At 36.7% G+C, this 13,596-nt stretch overlaps 1 protein-coding gene across 3 annotated transcripts in view; it reads left to right on the forward strand.

Annotated features, from left to right (window-relative positions):
* Positions 1-13,596, forward strand: part of PIK3C2G (phosphatidylinositol-4-phosphate 3-kinase catalytic subunit type 2 gamma) — a 212,515-nt gene that overhangs the window by 141,961 nt on the left and 56,958 nt on the right. For all 3 annotated transcript variants that reach the window (XM_038172920.2, XM_038172918.2, XM_038172919.2), the window contains one exon: positions 12,009-12,165. In XM_038172920.2, coding sequence (XP_038028848.1) covers positions 12,009-12,165 — 157 coding nt within the window. The remainder of the gene's footprint in view (positions 1-12,008; positions 12,166-13,596) is intronic.

The following is a 13,596-nucleotide window of genomic DNA, read 5'->3' on the forward strand; positions in this document are numbered from 1 at the left end:
CATTTTTTAAAAATATATTTATAGTAATCCTTAATGGAAGAATCTAAAATGTGAAAGTTGAAAAATAAATTAACATACAATCAAACTGTTATTTTGGACCAGCCTGTATTATCTGCTGAAAATTTTTATTCTAAATGTTTTGGTGTGCCTGTCTAGTAATTCATTTTCTGAAGGTTAAATTTGTTTTTCTGATATGATCAACCTGGAGTTAGTAGGTTATGTGAGGTATAGAGTTCCATGCCATCATCGACTTTCAACACTTCCTCTATGCGTTCTTCTTCCAGAAATATGACTGAAAGCTTAGAAAGATTTAATCTCATGATTTAAAACATTTTAGTAATCCAAATGATCTTAGTAAGATTATACAAGTGTTTAAAGTTAGTCATACATCTAAGTCTTTACACAAAGACTGAAAGGTGAAATATGCATAAAGACATAAAGGCGAAACAGTGTCACCTCAAAGGTGACAATGCCTAATGGGGCTTGAATTTATGAGGCAAGAAGTCCATCACTTCCGAAGTTAGGTACCCATAATTGTCATGTCTTAAACACCAAAAGCACAAATCAGGTCTGAAATATGTGACCAGCACAATTTGCAGTCTTGAGTTTCAGGTACATTTCTGTTATCTATGTCTGCTTTGAACAGTAGGTATTTATTGTTGTTTTGATACTTTCTCTAATCATCAAGATTGGATAGTAGTTTGTGCTTTACTATTGGATATTTATTTTTCAGTAATAGCCTCTTGTGGAGGACATTCAGCTAAAGCTTTTTGTGTAAATTATATTCACTGTTCACTTTATATCCTTGATTTTATTTGTTAATCTTTTCAAAGTACTCAGATGGTTAAGGGGAACATGTTTTTTCCCCATACAGTGTGCACTGATTTGACCCTGTCCACTTCTGATCATCCAAGTGCATTGTTCTACTCAACTGAGTTCCCTGGAACCCAGATCCCATCTGTTGCAGCTCCCAATATCCTTCGTGGCTTTTCATTCTGCTGAAGCAAGGCATTGACTGCTTTCCAGTCTTTAAGAACAGACACTTTCCTGAAGGAGTTATCATATATTCTTGCTAACAATTATTTGGGCTAGAGAACTGATGCCGATGGAATTCCAAGCACTTTGGGAGATTTATTGCAAATGAGTTATTTCAGTGACTTCCTATCATCTTCCTGTTTCAGAGGTTTCTTTCTCCCCTTTCCTCCTCTCTTTTTCTCTCAGCTACCCCACAAAGTTTTATAGATCATGGCTCTAGAGGCAGAAGGTTTAACGATAAAATAGGAATAAAAGGGAAAAAAGACTTTATGTTCACTGTCCACTTTGATTATATGGTTTTATTTGTTATCATTTTCAAAGTATAACTCTTTCAGAGACATAGATTTCCTCTTTCCTGCTACCCTCAGAATCATTTTATTATAATAAATCTCTTTTTCCAAAGCATTCTACATACCTATTTATATTCGGGGGAGCTGTTCTCACACACAGTCTGTATACATCAAGCAATTTTAAATTAATCTCTGTTGCTTAGATTTGGTATCTGTTTCAGCTTGTTCTGCATAATAATACCTCTTTGTCCTTCATCCTTAAGCAGAAAGCACAAGCACACTGATATATTTAATTCATGTACATTTCATACCCTGCCCTAAGAAATTTCAACTTCTTCTTCACTGATTTATTCCTTTATTTTGCATGGCAATATACAAACATCAAACATCTACTACTGTATTTTCCAAATAGCCATCTCATTCTGAAAACACCTGTTAGCTAAATAATTAATTGATATGGGATATATCAATTGTTTTAAAGCATCTTTCATGACTGCAAAAGCCCACTTGTTTTAAAGCATCTTTCATGACTGCAATTTAAAACCTTTTTTTTCACTGCTGAGGGTTGGCCAGAACACAAAAAGCAGTTGTCCAACAATCTTTATTAACAAAAGGAATCACTCCAATTCCCTATGAGCGATTCTCAGCTGTTCTTTCTACACAGTAAAAAATTCCTAACAAGTACGAAAAATGTGATAGTCTTAGAAAATTGTATAAGGCATCAGGAAAGCTGTACCAAACAATTTCAAATACAGCTACTGAACATAAAGTATATAAAGTACTTAAATCCACCTTAAAATTGTTATGCAATCTGATTGCTAGTGACTCAGAATACAGGCTACTTCATGTGTGTCTCTCTGGATAAAGGATCTTGACATGAAGCCCCAGAATATAACTGGACACAGTATCGATGAACAACTAGTCAATATGAGATGCAAATTTGCATGAATGTTCTTAGAACAGAGTACATCCCTGAGGTAGGATTTTTTGGGGGGATTCTTCCAAAACATACATGCAGCTGACTGTACAACATATCTGAAATTCCATGATATACGTGAATAAACTGTGGTCAGATTGCAGAATAACTAGTGATCACAGTAAAGACTGGGGAAATAGTATGAAAATAATCAAGAAATGTCTCAAGCTAGTTTCTGCTCTCCCATCATGAGTGTATTGCCAGTTGTCTTGTCACAAGGTAAGGTCCCAAATGAGTCCCCATGGCAATACACAATGCAAATGTTAGGTGTACACTAGGAACATATCTAACCTTAGCTGTCAATATTTGTGTTAGCTATGCTGTCACTTAGCACAGTAATCCTATGGGAACAGATGTAATCGAATTTCCATTTCAGTAACTTCATTTGGCCCACTGTGAAAGAGAATTTGGTCAAATGACATTCCATTGCACTTTGGACAGGCAAAGGGGCACAAATAAATAAGTACTGTGGCTCAGTTTACATGGGGAAACTAGATGTTAACTGAATGATGAATCAGAACCCTTAGCTTAGGCGAGGATTACAGCTTGTTTTCCACCATATCAGTTAAGCATGATTAAATCTCAATGTAAACAATTCAATTACTGACAGACACAGATAAATCATCTAGAATAGGCCAGTGCAATGTGTGAAATATTACTTTTACTACTGGGCAAAATAGTGGGTTTGTCCAATACAGTGATTTAACTGGGAAGCTAACATTAAGATTCTGATGATAAAAATTATTAATAATAGCAAAGTGAAATTAAGAAGAAGTAATGTAATGAACAAATGTAATGAATAATGAAAAACCATAATGGTTTAAGAACCATCCTCAGTTACCTAAGGAATCTAGGATATCCTTTCTAGTTTGATGTTTCTGACACTAAAAAATAGATATTAATATAAAAATGAGATGGGTAAAACTGTAATTGGAGGCAAGATTTCAAATTTACATTTAGAAACTTTTTACACAGTAGATATCTCAAACAGCAGTAGAAATGACAGGAAATAGATTTTAAACCTTGTTGTCGGGTATTGATTTGACTTTTGTCATTTGGGTAAAGACCATAGGTCAAAAATATTATATGTATGTTTTGAATGTCCAGGCCATATAGTTTACCTGAGCCAAGGATGTTCAATGTATTTTGGAGCATTTCTATGAAAGAATCAAGGGGATAAGGAGAACACTAAATTCAGGACAGGTAACCTGGGGCTTTGTCCAGTTCAATCTTGAAAACCTCACAGGACAGCTTCTCTGGGTAACCTGTTTCAATATTTAATTATTCTCATACTGAAGGCAGTTTTTTCAACAGTTTGTTTGGTTTGTGTTTGTGTCTGTGTTGCTTGTTTGGTCATTGTTTGTTTGTTTCCCCCTTACTGTCAGTCATAACCTCAGCTGTTCAATTTTTGACCTTTCTTATTCTCGCCTGGCTCCATCTTTTTTGTAACCTCCTATAGGCATTAGAAGATTGCTATTTGGTTTCCTGAAAACCTCTTCTTTCCCTAGGTAAATAAGCCTGCCTCCTTCATCCTCTCCTTGTTGGCAAGTGCTTCAGCCCTCCAAACATCTTGGTGGCCCTTTGCTAAATTTACTCCAGTTTAGTGACACCTTTCTTAATTTGGCAAGGTGTGATCTAAAAAGTACTTGGTAAAGCGGGTCTACTGGCTACACCCCCATTAATTCAGACCAGGATGCTACTAGTCTTCATCGTTTCCGAGGATTGTACTTGGTCCACCACTACTGGTTCATGCTTAGTGTGCTGCCACCAGGGCCCTGTACCCTTTCCATAGTGCTGCTCTCCAAGAGGGCAGGCCCCAGTCTGGGTGGTTGCAGGGGCTCTTCCACCTGTGGACAGGGCTCTGTATTTTTCCTTGCTGAATATTGCGAGATTCCTGTTCATACATTTCTCCAGCCTGAGGCCCTCTGAGTGGCAGCTTTGCCATAATACCTTAGCTTCACCCCTGGTATGATGCCATCTGAAAACATGCTGAGGATGCATTCTCTCTTCTCCTTCAGGTTGTTGATAAACATACAGAACATGATAGGACCTAGAGTAAACCCCTGTGGTCTGTTTCTGACCTACAGGCAACAAACCATTAATCGCAGTGCTTGGCTGCATGTACAGCTACCGCTGTAATGTTAGAGACTTTCACCTCAAGCAGGCTCCTGATGGAGGCTACTGGGGAGATGGTGTTCTTGCTTCAGGAAATGCAAGCTCCTGATGCAGGCTACTGGAAATGTGCACTGGTGGAGGAAGTAAAGCAGTTTCATGTGGGGGGCAGCAGACTGTGCAGGGTAAGAGGTGATGAAAAGGAAAGTTACCAGATCACATCTGAGACATTGCATGTACCAAAGGAGAGGCAGCATAATCTATGCTTATTGAGTTGGGCAGTGGAGATTCCTGGAAAATAAATACAACTGGGTGCCTCTCTGAAGTTTGCTTATACTAGCACATACCTCATGAGAAACTAATGGGAGTAATTAGAGGTCTGTGCAGAGTTACAGGGATACAATCTCAGCAAGATCAGAGAAACATGGTGGGTAGCTCACATGATTGGGCAGCTGCAACAGATAGATGGAGGCTCTTTTGGAAGGGCACGCCAGGATGGCAAGGGAAAGCAACTGTTCATGTGAGAGAATGACATCTGCCAGCTCCCTTGACACCATCAGATGTAGGCCACCCACTACCATGAAGTGATGTGGGTCAAGTTCTCAGAAGTAGTACCAGACTCAATCCTCAACCACTGCTGACAGTTTGTTTCCTCCCTGAACTGTACCTGTCAGCACAGACACCAGAGGAGCCTCGTCAGTGAAGATAGGCAAAGAAGGCAATGAGTACCTGAGTCTTATCTGTGTTCCTGTGTCAGTAAAGTACCATTCAGCAGCAGGCCCACATTTGCTTTTTCATTCTTTTGTCATTGATATCTTAGTAGAAGTTCTGGTTTCCCTTCATGTCCACTGCCAGTTTTAATTCTAGTTGAGCTTTGTTTTTCCTAACACCATTTCTACATGCCCTGGTAGAGTTTCAGTCCTTCCACCCCTATATATGTCCTTTTTGCCTTGAAGCTTAGTCATGAGTTCTCTGTTTAGCCAAGTGAGTCTCCATCTCTGCTACTGGAAATAAAAGCTATCAAAAATACAATTCAGTACAATACAAATCCCTCAGGAAGAATACATTATTTTTTTATTGCGGGGGAAGCTATTTAAAATTTGCTAATTCATTTATCTCTTCTATCCCATTCTAAAGCATCGTAATTACTTTGGCAATTGAAATTTAGACTGTCATTCTGTTTAGATACGGATGGATATATGTCAGTTTGGGGTGATTTGAGAAATAAGTCTCAGCAAGACATTTTTTTACTCTTTTCAGGAGCAGATACATATATTTGGAACATTTTGCAATATTCCTTAAGTAAAATAAACAGAAACCGAACAAGTATTCTAAACAAAGCTGAACATAGATTTGCAATACAAGCCAATGATACTGTAAGTGTTACAACCATCACTGAAGTCAATGGGAAAACTGATGTCAAGTCCAGCAAGGGAGGTATTCATACTTTATAAAAAGCACAGAACTGCCTTAACAACCATTCATGGAAATTACCAGCCTGCGTTTCAGTGTCAAGATGGAAGAATACACCAAGTAGCATACCATAAAGTTTGTTGTAGGACTGATGTCTTTTGATATTTTCATTAGTAACTAGTATGATGAGACAGAGAATACGGTTGTTGACTGTTCAGGAGACACTTATTACAAGAGCTTTTGACCATGTTCAAATTTGGACTTAGCAGTGATAGATAGTTTTACAGAAAGGAACATGACAGTTGTACTACAGACAAATTGAATATAATTTGATGATAAAATATTGAATTGTAAAGCATGAGATGTGAAGTAATCTTTTTGCTTCATGTAACACTAGTAAAACTTCTACTGGAATACTTTCAACATTTTACTTTTAGAAAGATGTGGACCTATTACAAGGAGTTCAGACAAAAGTAATTAAAATTATCAGACAATTGGAAAACAGGACATATGAGGAAAGGTTGAAAAAAATGTCAACAGAAGATTGAGGAAAGAAATGATAACAGTCTGCAAATACAGTAGAGGCTGCTGTAAAGAAGACAGCATCTTCATGTTCCCTTAGGAAAGTACAGGAATTAATAGGATGAAAGTGCAGCAAGGTTAGATTAGGCATTAAGAAAAAAAATCTGTGAAGGGAGATACTGGAACAGAAATCCAATAGGGAGGATGTAGAAGAGTTCTGTCACTACGTCTTTAAAAACTGGATAAACAAGAATCTCATAAGTGTGTTTATGGTTGATCTTGTCCTTGCATAAGGAGAAAGATGGAGTATCTCTTGCGGTTGCCCTTCCAGGCATATCTTTTTATGACTCTATGTATGCGTGCTTAAGATAAATTGTACTGTGCAGTTGTTTACTTCTTCATTCTGTAATATATGCAGGGGATACATTTGCTCATGTTTTCTTTTTTCTATGTCTGCAAATATATACATATGTATATGTATATCATTACTGTGATTAGGTATCTTCACTTAGCCTATAGAAATAAGCATTCATATTCATTTAGTGTGTGTGTGTGTGTTCTTCAGTAAGCTTTCAGCTTTTTTCATAAAGCAAAAGATGTCAGCATTCAAACATTCCCTAAAAGCTTTTCCTATTTTACTGGATACATCTAAATTCCACATAATCATGCTGAATGCTATCCATCACTCTTGACTCAGCCTATGTGGTTTTAAAGCAGTCAGGGAATATACGGGGGTTTATACTACTGAGAAGATGATTTTTAAATTGCAAACATTTCACATTCTATCTCATATGTCCATATGACAATTTTGACTACATCCAAAAAACTAATCTGGTTCTGTCTTATTGTATTATTGCATGTGCCTTAAACACTAACAACACTATTAAGAAGTTTAGATAGGATCAGAGTAAAGTTCAGTTGCTGTTGTTGATTATCTCATGTGCTTTTGCTACTTATATAAAATACAGTCAGTGTATCTATCTCGAATGTTCTGTGCTGTGAGATTCATAATAGAAAATACTCAAGCTATTGTTTGTCTTAAAAAAACTGGTTAATCAGGTTACATCTACTATTTCATAACAAAACCTGATGATCTTACTGGTCTTCTGTCCTGGTTTCAGTTAGGACAGAGTTAATTTTCCTCCTACTAGCTGGTAGGGTGCTATGTTTTGGATTAGGATGAGAAGAGTGCTGATAACATGCTGATGTTTTAATTGTTGCAGAGCAGTGCTTACACCAAGCCAAGGACTTTTCAGCTTCTTGCTCTGTCCTGCCAGTGGGCAGGCTGGGGGTGCAGCAGGAGCTGGGAGGGGACAGACCCAGGACAGCTGACCCAAACTGGCCAAGGGGTTATTCCATACCATCTGATGTCATGCTGAACAATATATAGGGGTGGCTAGCCAAGGTGGGGGGGCCAGACCACTCGAGCTTAGGCTGGGCATCCGTCAGCGGGTGGTGAGCACTTGAATTGTGCATCACCTGTTTCGTACACATTATTATTAATTGTACTATTATTATTATTGTTATTATTATTTTCCTGTCTTAATAAACTGTCTTTATCACAGGCTTCAGTTTCCCTTTTCTCTCCCCCATCCCAGAGAGGGAGGGGGGAGGGTGAGCGAATGCAACATATTTCTAGCCTATAGTAAAGTCCTAATAAGTGTTCCCATCAACCCAAACTAAGTTTGTTTTTGCATGATGATCTGTTTAGTTGCTTGAGGTTTAATTTCTTTCCTTTCTCTGATGACATATTATTCAAACATTCTTAATCTCCAGAGGAACTGTAAAACACATTCCAATGAAAATCTTATATCTCTGAAAGCAGTAAATAAAGAAAACAACAACAACAACGACAACAACAACCACCAAAACATAAAACTAATCTTATTTTTCCCTGCATGAGTGCATGATGTGAGCACACTCTTTTGTCACAGCCATAGTAAAGCAAAACTCTTTAATGTCCAGGATTGCAATCAGGCTCTGGAATAAAATGGGGTATTACCTTTTTGACTGATTTCCCATAAAGAAAGAAAAAGAAAAAAAAAGAAAAAAAAAGAAAAAAAAGAAAAAAAAAAAAGGTTTATTAATCTCATCTAGATCTTTAGTGCCATGGGGGAAAAGAGAGGAGGAAGATAGAGAGAGAGAGAGTGACAAGATAGATTTAATGATTTTGAGGGGATTATACACTGTACATCTATGGTATGGTCCACCTCAAGACATACCAATTGTCTCAATAAGGTTTTTTTTCTAGAAATGGTGGTACTCAAGAAAATAAAAAGGATTTTGGTCTTCTACAGGGATATCATAGTAAAAGTCTTTTCCTTGAAAGTACCTAATCATACTAGTTTTGTTAAACTAAAGCCAGCTTATTCATTAATTGCATGGGGAAAAAAAATGTAATAGATACAGATTTTAGGCTATGGCTTATTTTCCCATTGGCTGTAGTACAGAATATGGGTCCTTGCGCATCCCATGGATTTAAAGTATTATAGGTTTTATCTGTGATCTTGAGTATATTTGGGGGTATAAAGTTTTTAATGTTTAGATAGTTTTAGATAATTATCTTTTAGATAGATAGATAATTATCTCAGATAATTTCATTTGAACAAATTATGTAATAGGGTTATGTTCAAATAAGTGATGTTTTTTATATTTATTAACAAGCTTATCTGTAATACTATCTAAGCTATTGTGCCATAGAGAAGGCTATTGGTTAGAGATGGCTTAAATATAGAAACATAGGCTGTACACCTGGGTGAAGTTCATCTGCACATGTATGTGTGATAAATTAAAAAGCTCATACAAAACCAGAGCAGTCATTGCTTTTTTTCTTATGCAAGCTAAAACATCCACCATCATTTGCTGATGTAAGTTTTCCCATGCATGATTGATGGTGACTTACACTTGCCTGTATGTAATTTTTCTGGACTAATCTTTAGATTATCACTTTCCATATTTTTATATTCCAGAGGAGTCTGTGAAAACAGCAAAGAACATTTTGCCTATTTACATAGATGTTCAGCCCTGTCAATTGTTTTTTTCTTTTTTTTTTCTTTCAGAATCTTTAACCTACTGTCAATGAGTATCTCTTCCCACTGAAACTTTACTTTTTAATATTATCATGACAAATGACTCTGTTGTTCCTTCTCATGGATCTTGTCTCTTATACTAGGTTGTTTTCATGTTTTTTATTTCAATTGCAAAGTGATCCCTTTCTGAGTGGACAGCTTACTTAGACACAGGCAAACATGGAGCTTTAGTGTCTGACTCATTGCAGGGGTTACTTATGGGTGAGGTTCTGATACTACAATACCTCGAGCAAAATCAGGCTTATATAATGAAAAAAAAATTCTATACTGTATTTTGCAGGTTAATAAGGGCGGAGAGCCCTACCGAATTAATAATAATAATGTCTTCAATATAATACTGAGAAATTTAAGAACCTTGTAAAACTGCTTAAAATTATCTCACAAGAAAAATTAACCTGTAAGTAATATACATGTAAATACCAACATATCAGTTATGTGTTCAAATGGATCCTTTAGCAACAGCAGTAGGGGAATTGACTAATGTTGCAGTCAATGCATTATGTGGAAGTTGGCCCACAGCCCAACCCAGCAATGTTAAACATAATATTTCTTCCATTAAAGTAATTTCTGATGTAACTATCTGTTTTAAGCAAGTAGCTTAATGTGGGATACTTGGACTAGCTCAGAAAGGGCTTTGTCTTCATAGTGTAATTGTGTCTCTTCATGCAGCTGGACATCAGAAATCAAATATGAGCTTTGAATATAGTACACATTATGGTAAATTTAGAGCAGTTATTTTGGCTTGGGATATTGGACAAGAAACTGAGTTCTGTTTTTTACGCATTCTTAAGGTGCTAGAAAGCTTTCAAATAAGATTTTAGGTTGGGTGTCTACCCACAGATAAGTGAAAATGTTTATTTTCTGGGTCAATCTCTTTTTCTTACTGGTTTCAACAAATTGACTTCTGAGACCCAAATTGAACCTAACTAATTAATACTTAACATCTACATTAAATGCCACTGATAGACAAAAGATAAGCTGAAAGATGAATGAATAAGAGATGGCTCTGGGAAAATCTTGCTCTCTGAAATCAGTAATAGAATCAATTTTGTAATTCTCTGAGAGCTACAGCACAGAACTACAAAATCACTGTGAAAAAGTCTTACTGTAATATAACTGTCACACTGTTATGTTGCATGATACATCTCACATCTTGCATGATACAGAAAATGTGGAAGAAAAGAATAAGAATCAATATTGTGGAGATTTTTGTCATTCCTAATACTGCCTAAATGAAATGGAATAACATATTTTTTTAAAAAATGAAAAAAAAAATATAAAAGTAATAATTAAAAAAAAAAAAAAAAAAAAAAAAAGAAGACCTAGGCTGGTTTGAGCTGAATGATGCCTGTAGGGGGTCTGTTTTCAAGGAAGTTGTCTTCACTGTAAACAGCAAAAATAATATTCCACAAATAAGAAAGGGAAGGTCATGTAACATTTCATGTAACTGAGACTTCCATCTGCAGCCTTGAATCTCATGGCAACTGGACTTTCTACAGTAATACCAAGCAAACATTTTTGTAGGAAAATGATGAAATTTCCAAGGAAATTCTTCTCTGTCTTGTTTATGAATGAATCAGCAAGCAGAGCAGGTTCTGCCCACATTTGAGGTTTTAGCAAGAAACAGACATTCTCAGCTTTGTTTCTGCATTTGTTTCCCAAAAGTATTTGGTTTACTCGAGTTTATTTTGATTTAAGGGTTAACCAACTGTGTGTATTTCCGTGGGATATAGCCCTCTAATCTGTGTACATGCATCTGTATACACACTTGTGATGAGAAAATCACTGCAGTAGTTTTGTCTGTGGTAAGATGCAGTATATCTGTCTTTTCTAAAACTATCAACTGATAGCATTGTTAGCAGAAGCCTGGTTAATTTGTTTTTTACTTCTATAGCATGCCATAGTCACAAACATTGCTAGTGATAAGAAAAAAGGCAAGCCATGGTTTCAGATTCTGCACCTCATTTACTCCTGAGTGAATACAGGGTAACTATACATAGAACAAGAGAATGTATTTGGGTTTATTCTGTTTTAACTCAAGTTAGAAACATCCCTTCAAAATGGTGTATATTTAATGATCACATCATATGTTATATATTTTTGTTGTTGCTTTTGGATTGTGGGATTGCATTTTTTTTCTTTAACTCACTTCTCGCCTGGTAGAGAGTTGATATTTATATCCCATCCTGTTTGAGAACAGCTTTTAAATATTTCAATACTAGGCGTGAACATGTTTCCAGATTCGCTTTCAGGCAGAAGTCAAGAAATTAAGCAATGAGAATTTAAAAGGAAAAGTAAAGAAAAGACAGAGGAAAATAAGTAAGCCCCAAACTTGTTCAGTTGTTGTCTTTCTTACTGGGAAGCTCTTACTGTGAAACCTGTCTCTGCCCCAATTAGTCAGGGATACCAGATAGACCAATAGACCTGTCCACACTGGAGGAAAGGAGAGATGAAATAATGAGGAAGATAATACTGGAAAAACAAATATGAATAATGAGACACAAATATTAACCGTCCTGCATGATTTGCTATTTTAAATGAAATTTCTCATGTAATTGTTCTCTTTTTAAGGGACCGAGCTTCTTTCATCTTCACATCAGAGATGGAGTATTTCATCACAGAAGGTGGAAAAAACCCACAGCGTTTTCAAGAGTTTGTGGAGCTTTGTTGTCGAGCATATAATATAGTCAGGAAACACAGCCAGTTACTCTTGAATCTGCTGGAGATGGTAAGAAACTTGAAGATGAAACCAAAAATCAATTTCCTCTGGTGTTCTCTTCCCTTTTAACGCTTCTCTACTGCCTCCTGTAGCACTATGATTTGAAGAGGTATCAAGCTGAACTCCAGAAAATGTTAGTGCTGGCACTTCCTGTGCAAAGAAAATATGCAATTTCATGTACTAATTTCTAAGAAGAGAAAAGCTAAGCTGCCACTTGTTTTTGTTTGTTTGTTTGTTTTTTTACAAAATAGCTGAAAGTTGTAAAATAACCTGGGTGCAAGGTCTAAATTCAGGAATTTTCACTTAGTCATTTTTCAAGGTTTTCAAGCAATCATTTGCCAACCTCATTTATGGTTACAGCAAGCCAAAGAAAACTAAATGTTTCACACATTGACTGATGTAAGAGTATGTAGCAGCACTGCAGCTACCAGTGATGCCTTTTTTTTTTTTGCACAATTCCACACTCCCTTTTTAGGATGGCAAATAAAGTAGCAAGACCTATATTAAGACAGATTTTAAAATCCTTCTGTATAGAATTTTAAGATCTTTAGGTGTTTTTATCCCTTAAGTATTCATGCTGATTCACGTGCTGTGGCAGATTCCATCAGTTCTTTATGACTCTACTTGTGTATGAAACCTTAATAATTTTCCCCTCTCACGGGTAGAATGAGAATATTAAATTAACTAATATTTGTTTATATGCTTGGTTAGACTATTAATCCAAAACTTATGTCCAGGGCCCAATGCAAAGCCTAGGTAATGTTTGTGTATGAAAATTCTATATGAAGTTATAACCAGAATTCCTGTGGAAGCTGGAGTACAGCCAAAATGTTACTCCATAAACACAGCTCTATTGTCTCCAGCTTCTGCAATGGTGGAGAGGTGTGTGGGGGGAGAGAAACAGCAAGAATTTCCTTGTCCTGCCTCTGTCTTGTCCATGAATTCTCATGCAGTGGTACATTGTGTGATTACCCAATACAGAGCAGGAAGGATTGCACCAAATCTCAACCCTGCTTCTTCCCAAACACATAGTAACCATAGTGGCTGGAAGCAGTACAAAATGCCATTCTGGGAAATACTATCTAAGTTAAAGTTAAAGAGTCTCTGGAAAAAATTCAAGAGCACCTGTGCACCCTCATCCATAGCAGTTATCTCTGCATTTCTGGACAGGTTGCCTAAAACTGCATGCTGGAAATATAGCTACATCTCCTGTTCACCCCCAGGTCCTCAGTGCAGTCAGTCCCTTCTTCTGCAACCAGCAGAGATACTGATGTTAGATTACTGTGAGATAATATAAAGAGAGAGTGTTAGGAAAATGTTCCCAGCAGGAACTCTGAAATACCTAGCTATCTCTGCCTGGATACAGCTCAGGTTTGTCTATATTCAGGGCATACTGCCTCTTCTATTGTTTCTGCTGTTCTTTGAGTGCTGAGCTAAAAT

Source organism: Anas platyrhynchos, chromosome 1 (genome assembly GCF_047663525.1).
Source record: "Anas platyrhynchos isolate ZD024472 breed Pekin duck chromosome 1, IASCAAS_PekinDuck_T2T, whole genome shotgun sequence".
NCBI lineage: Eukaryota > Metazoa > Chordata > Aves > Anseriformes > Anatidae > Anas > Anas platyrhynchos.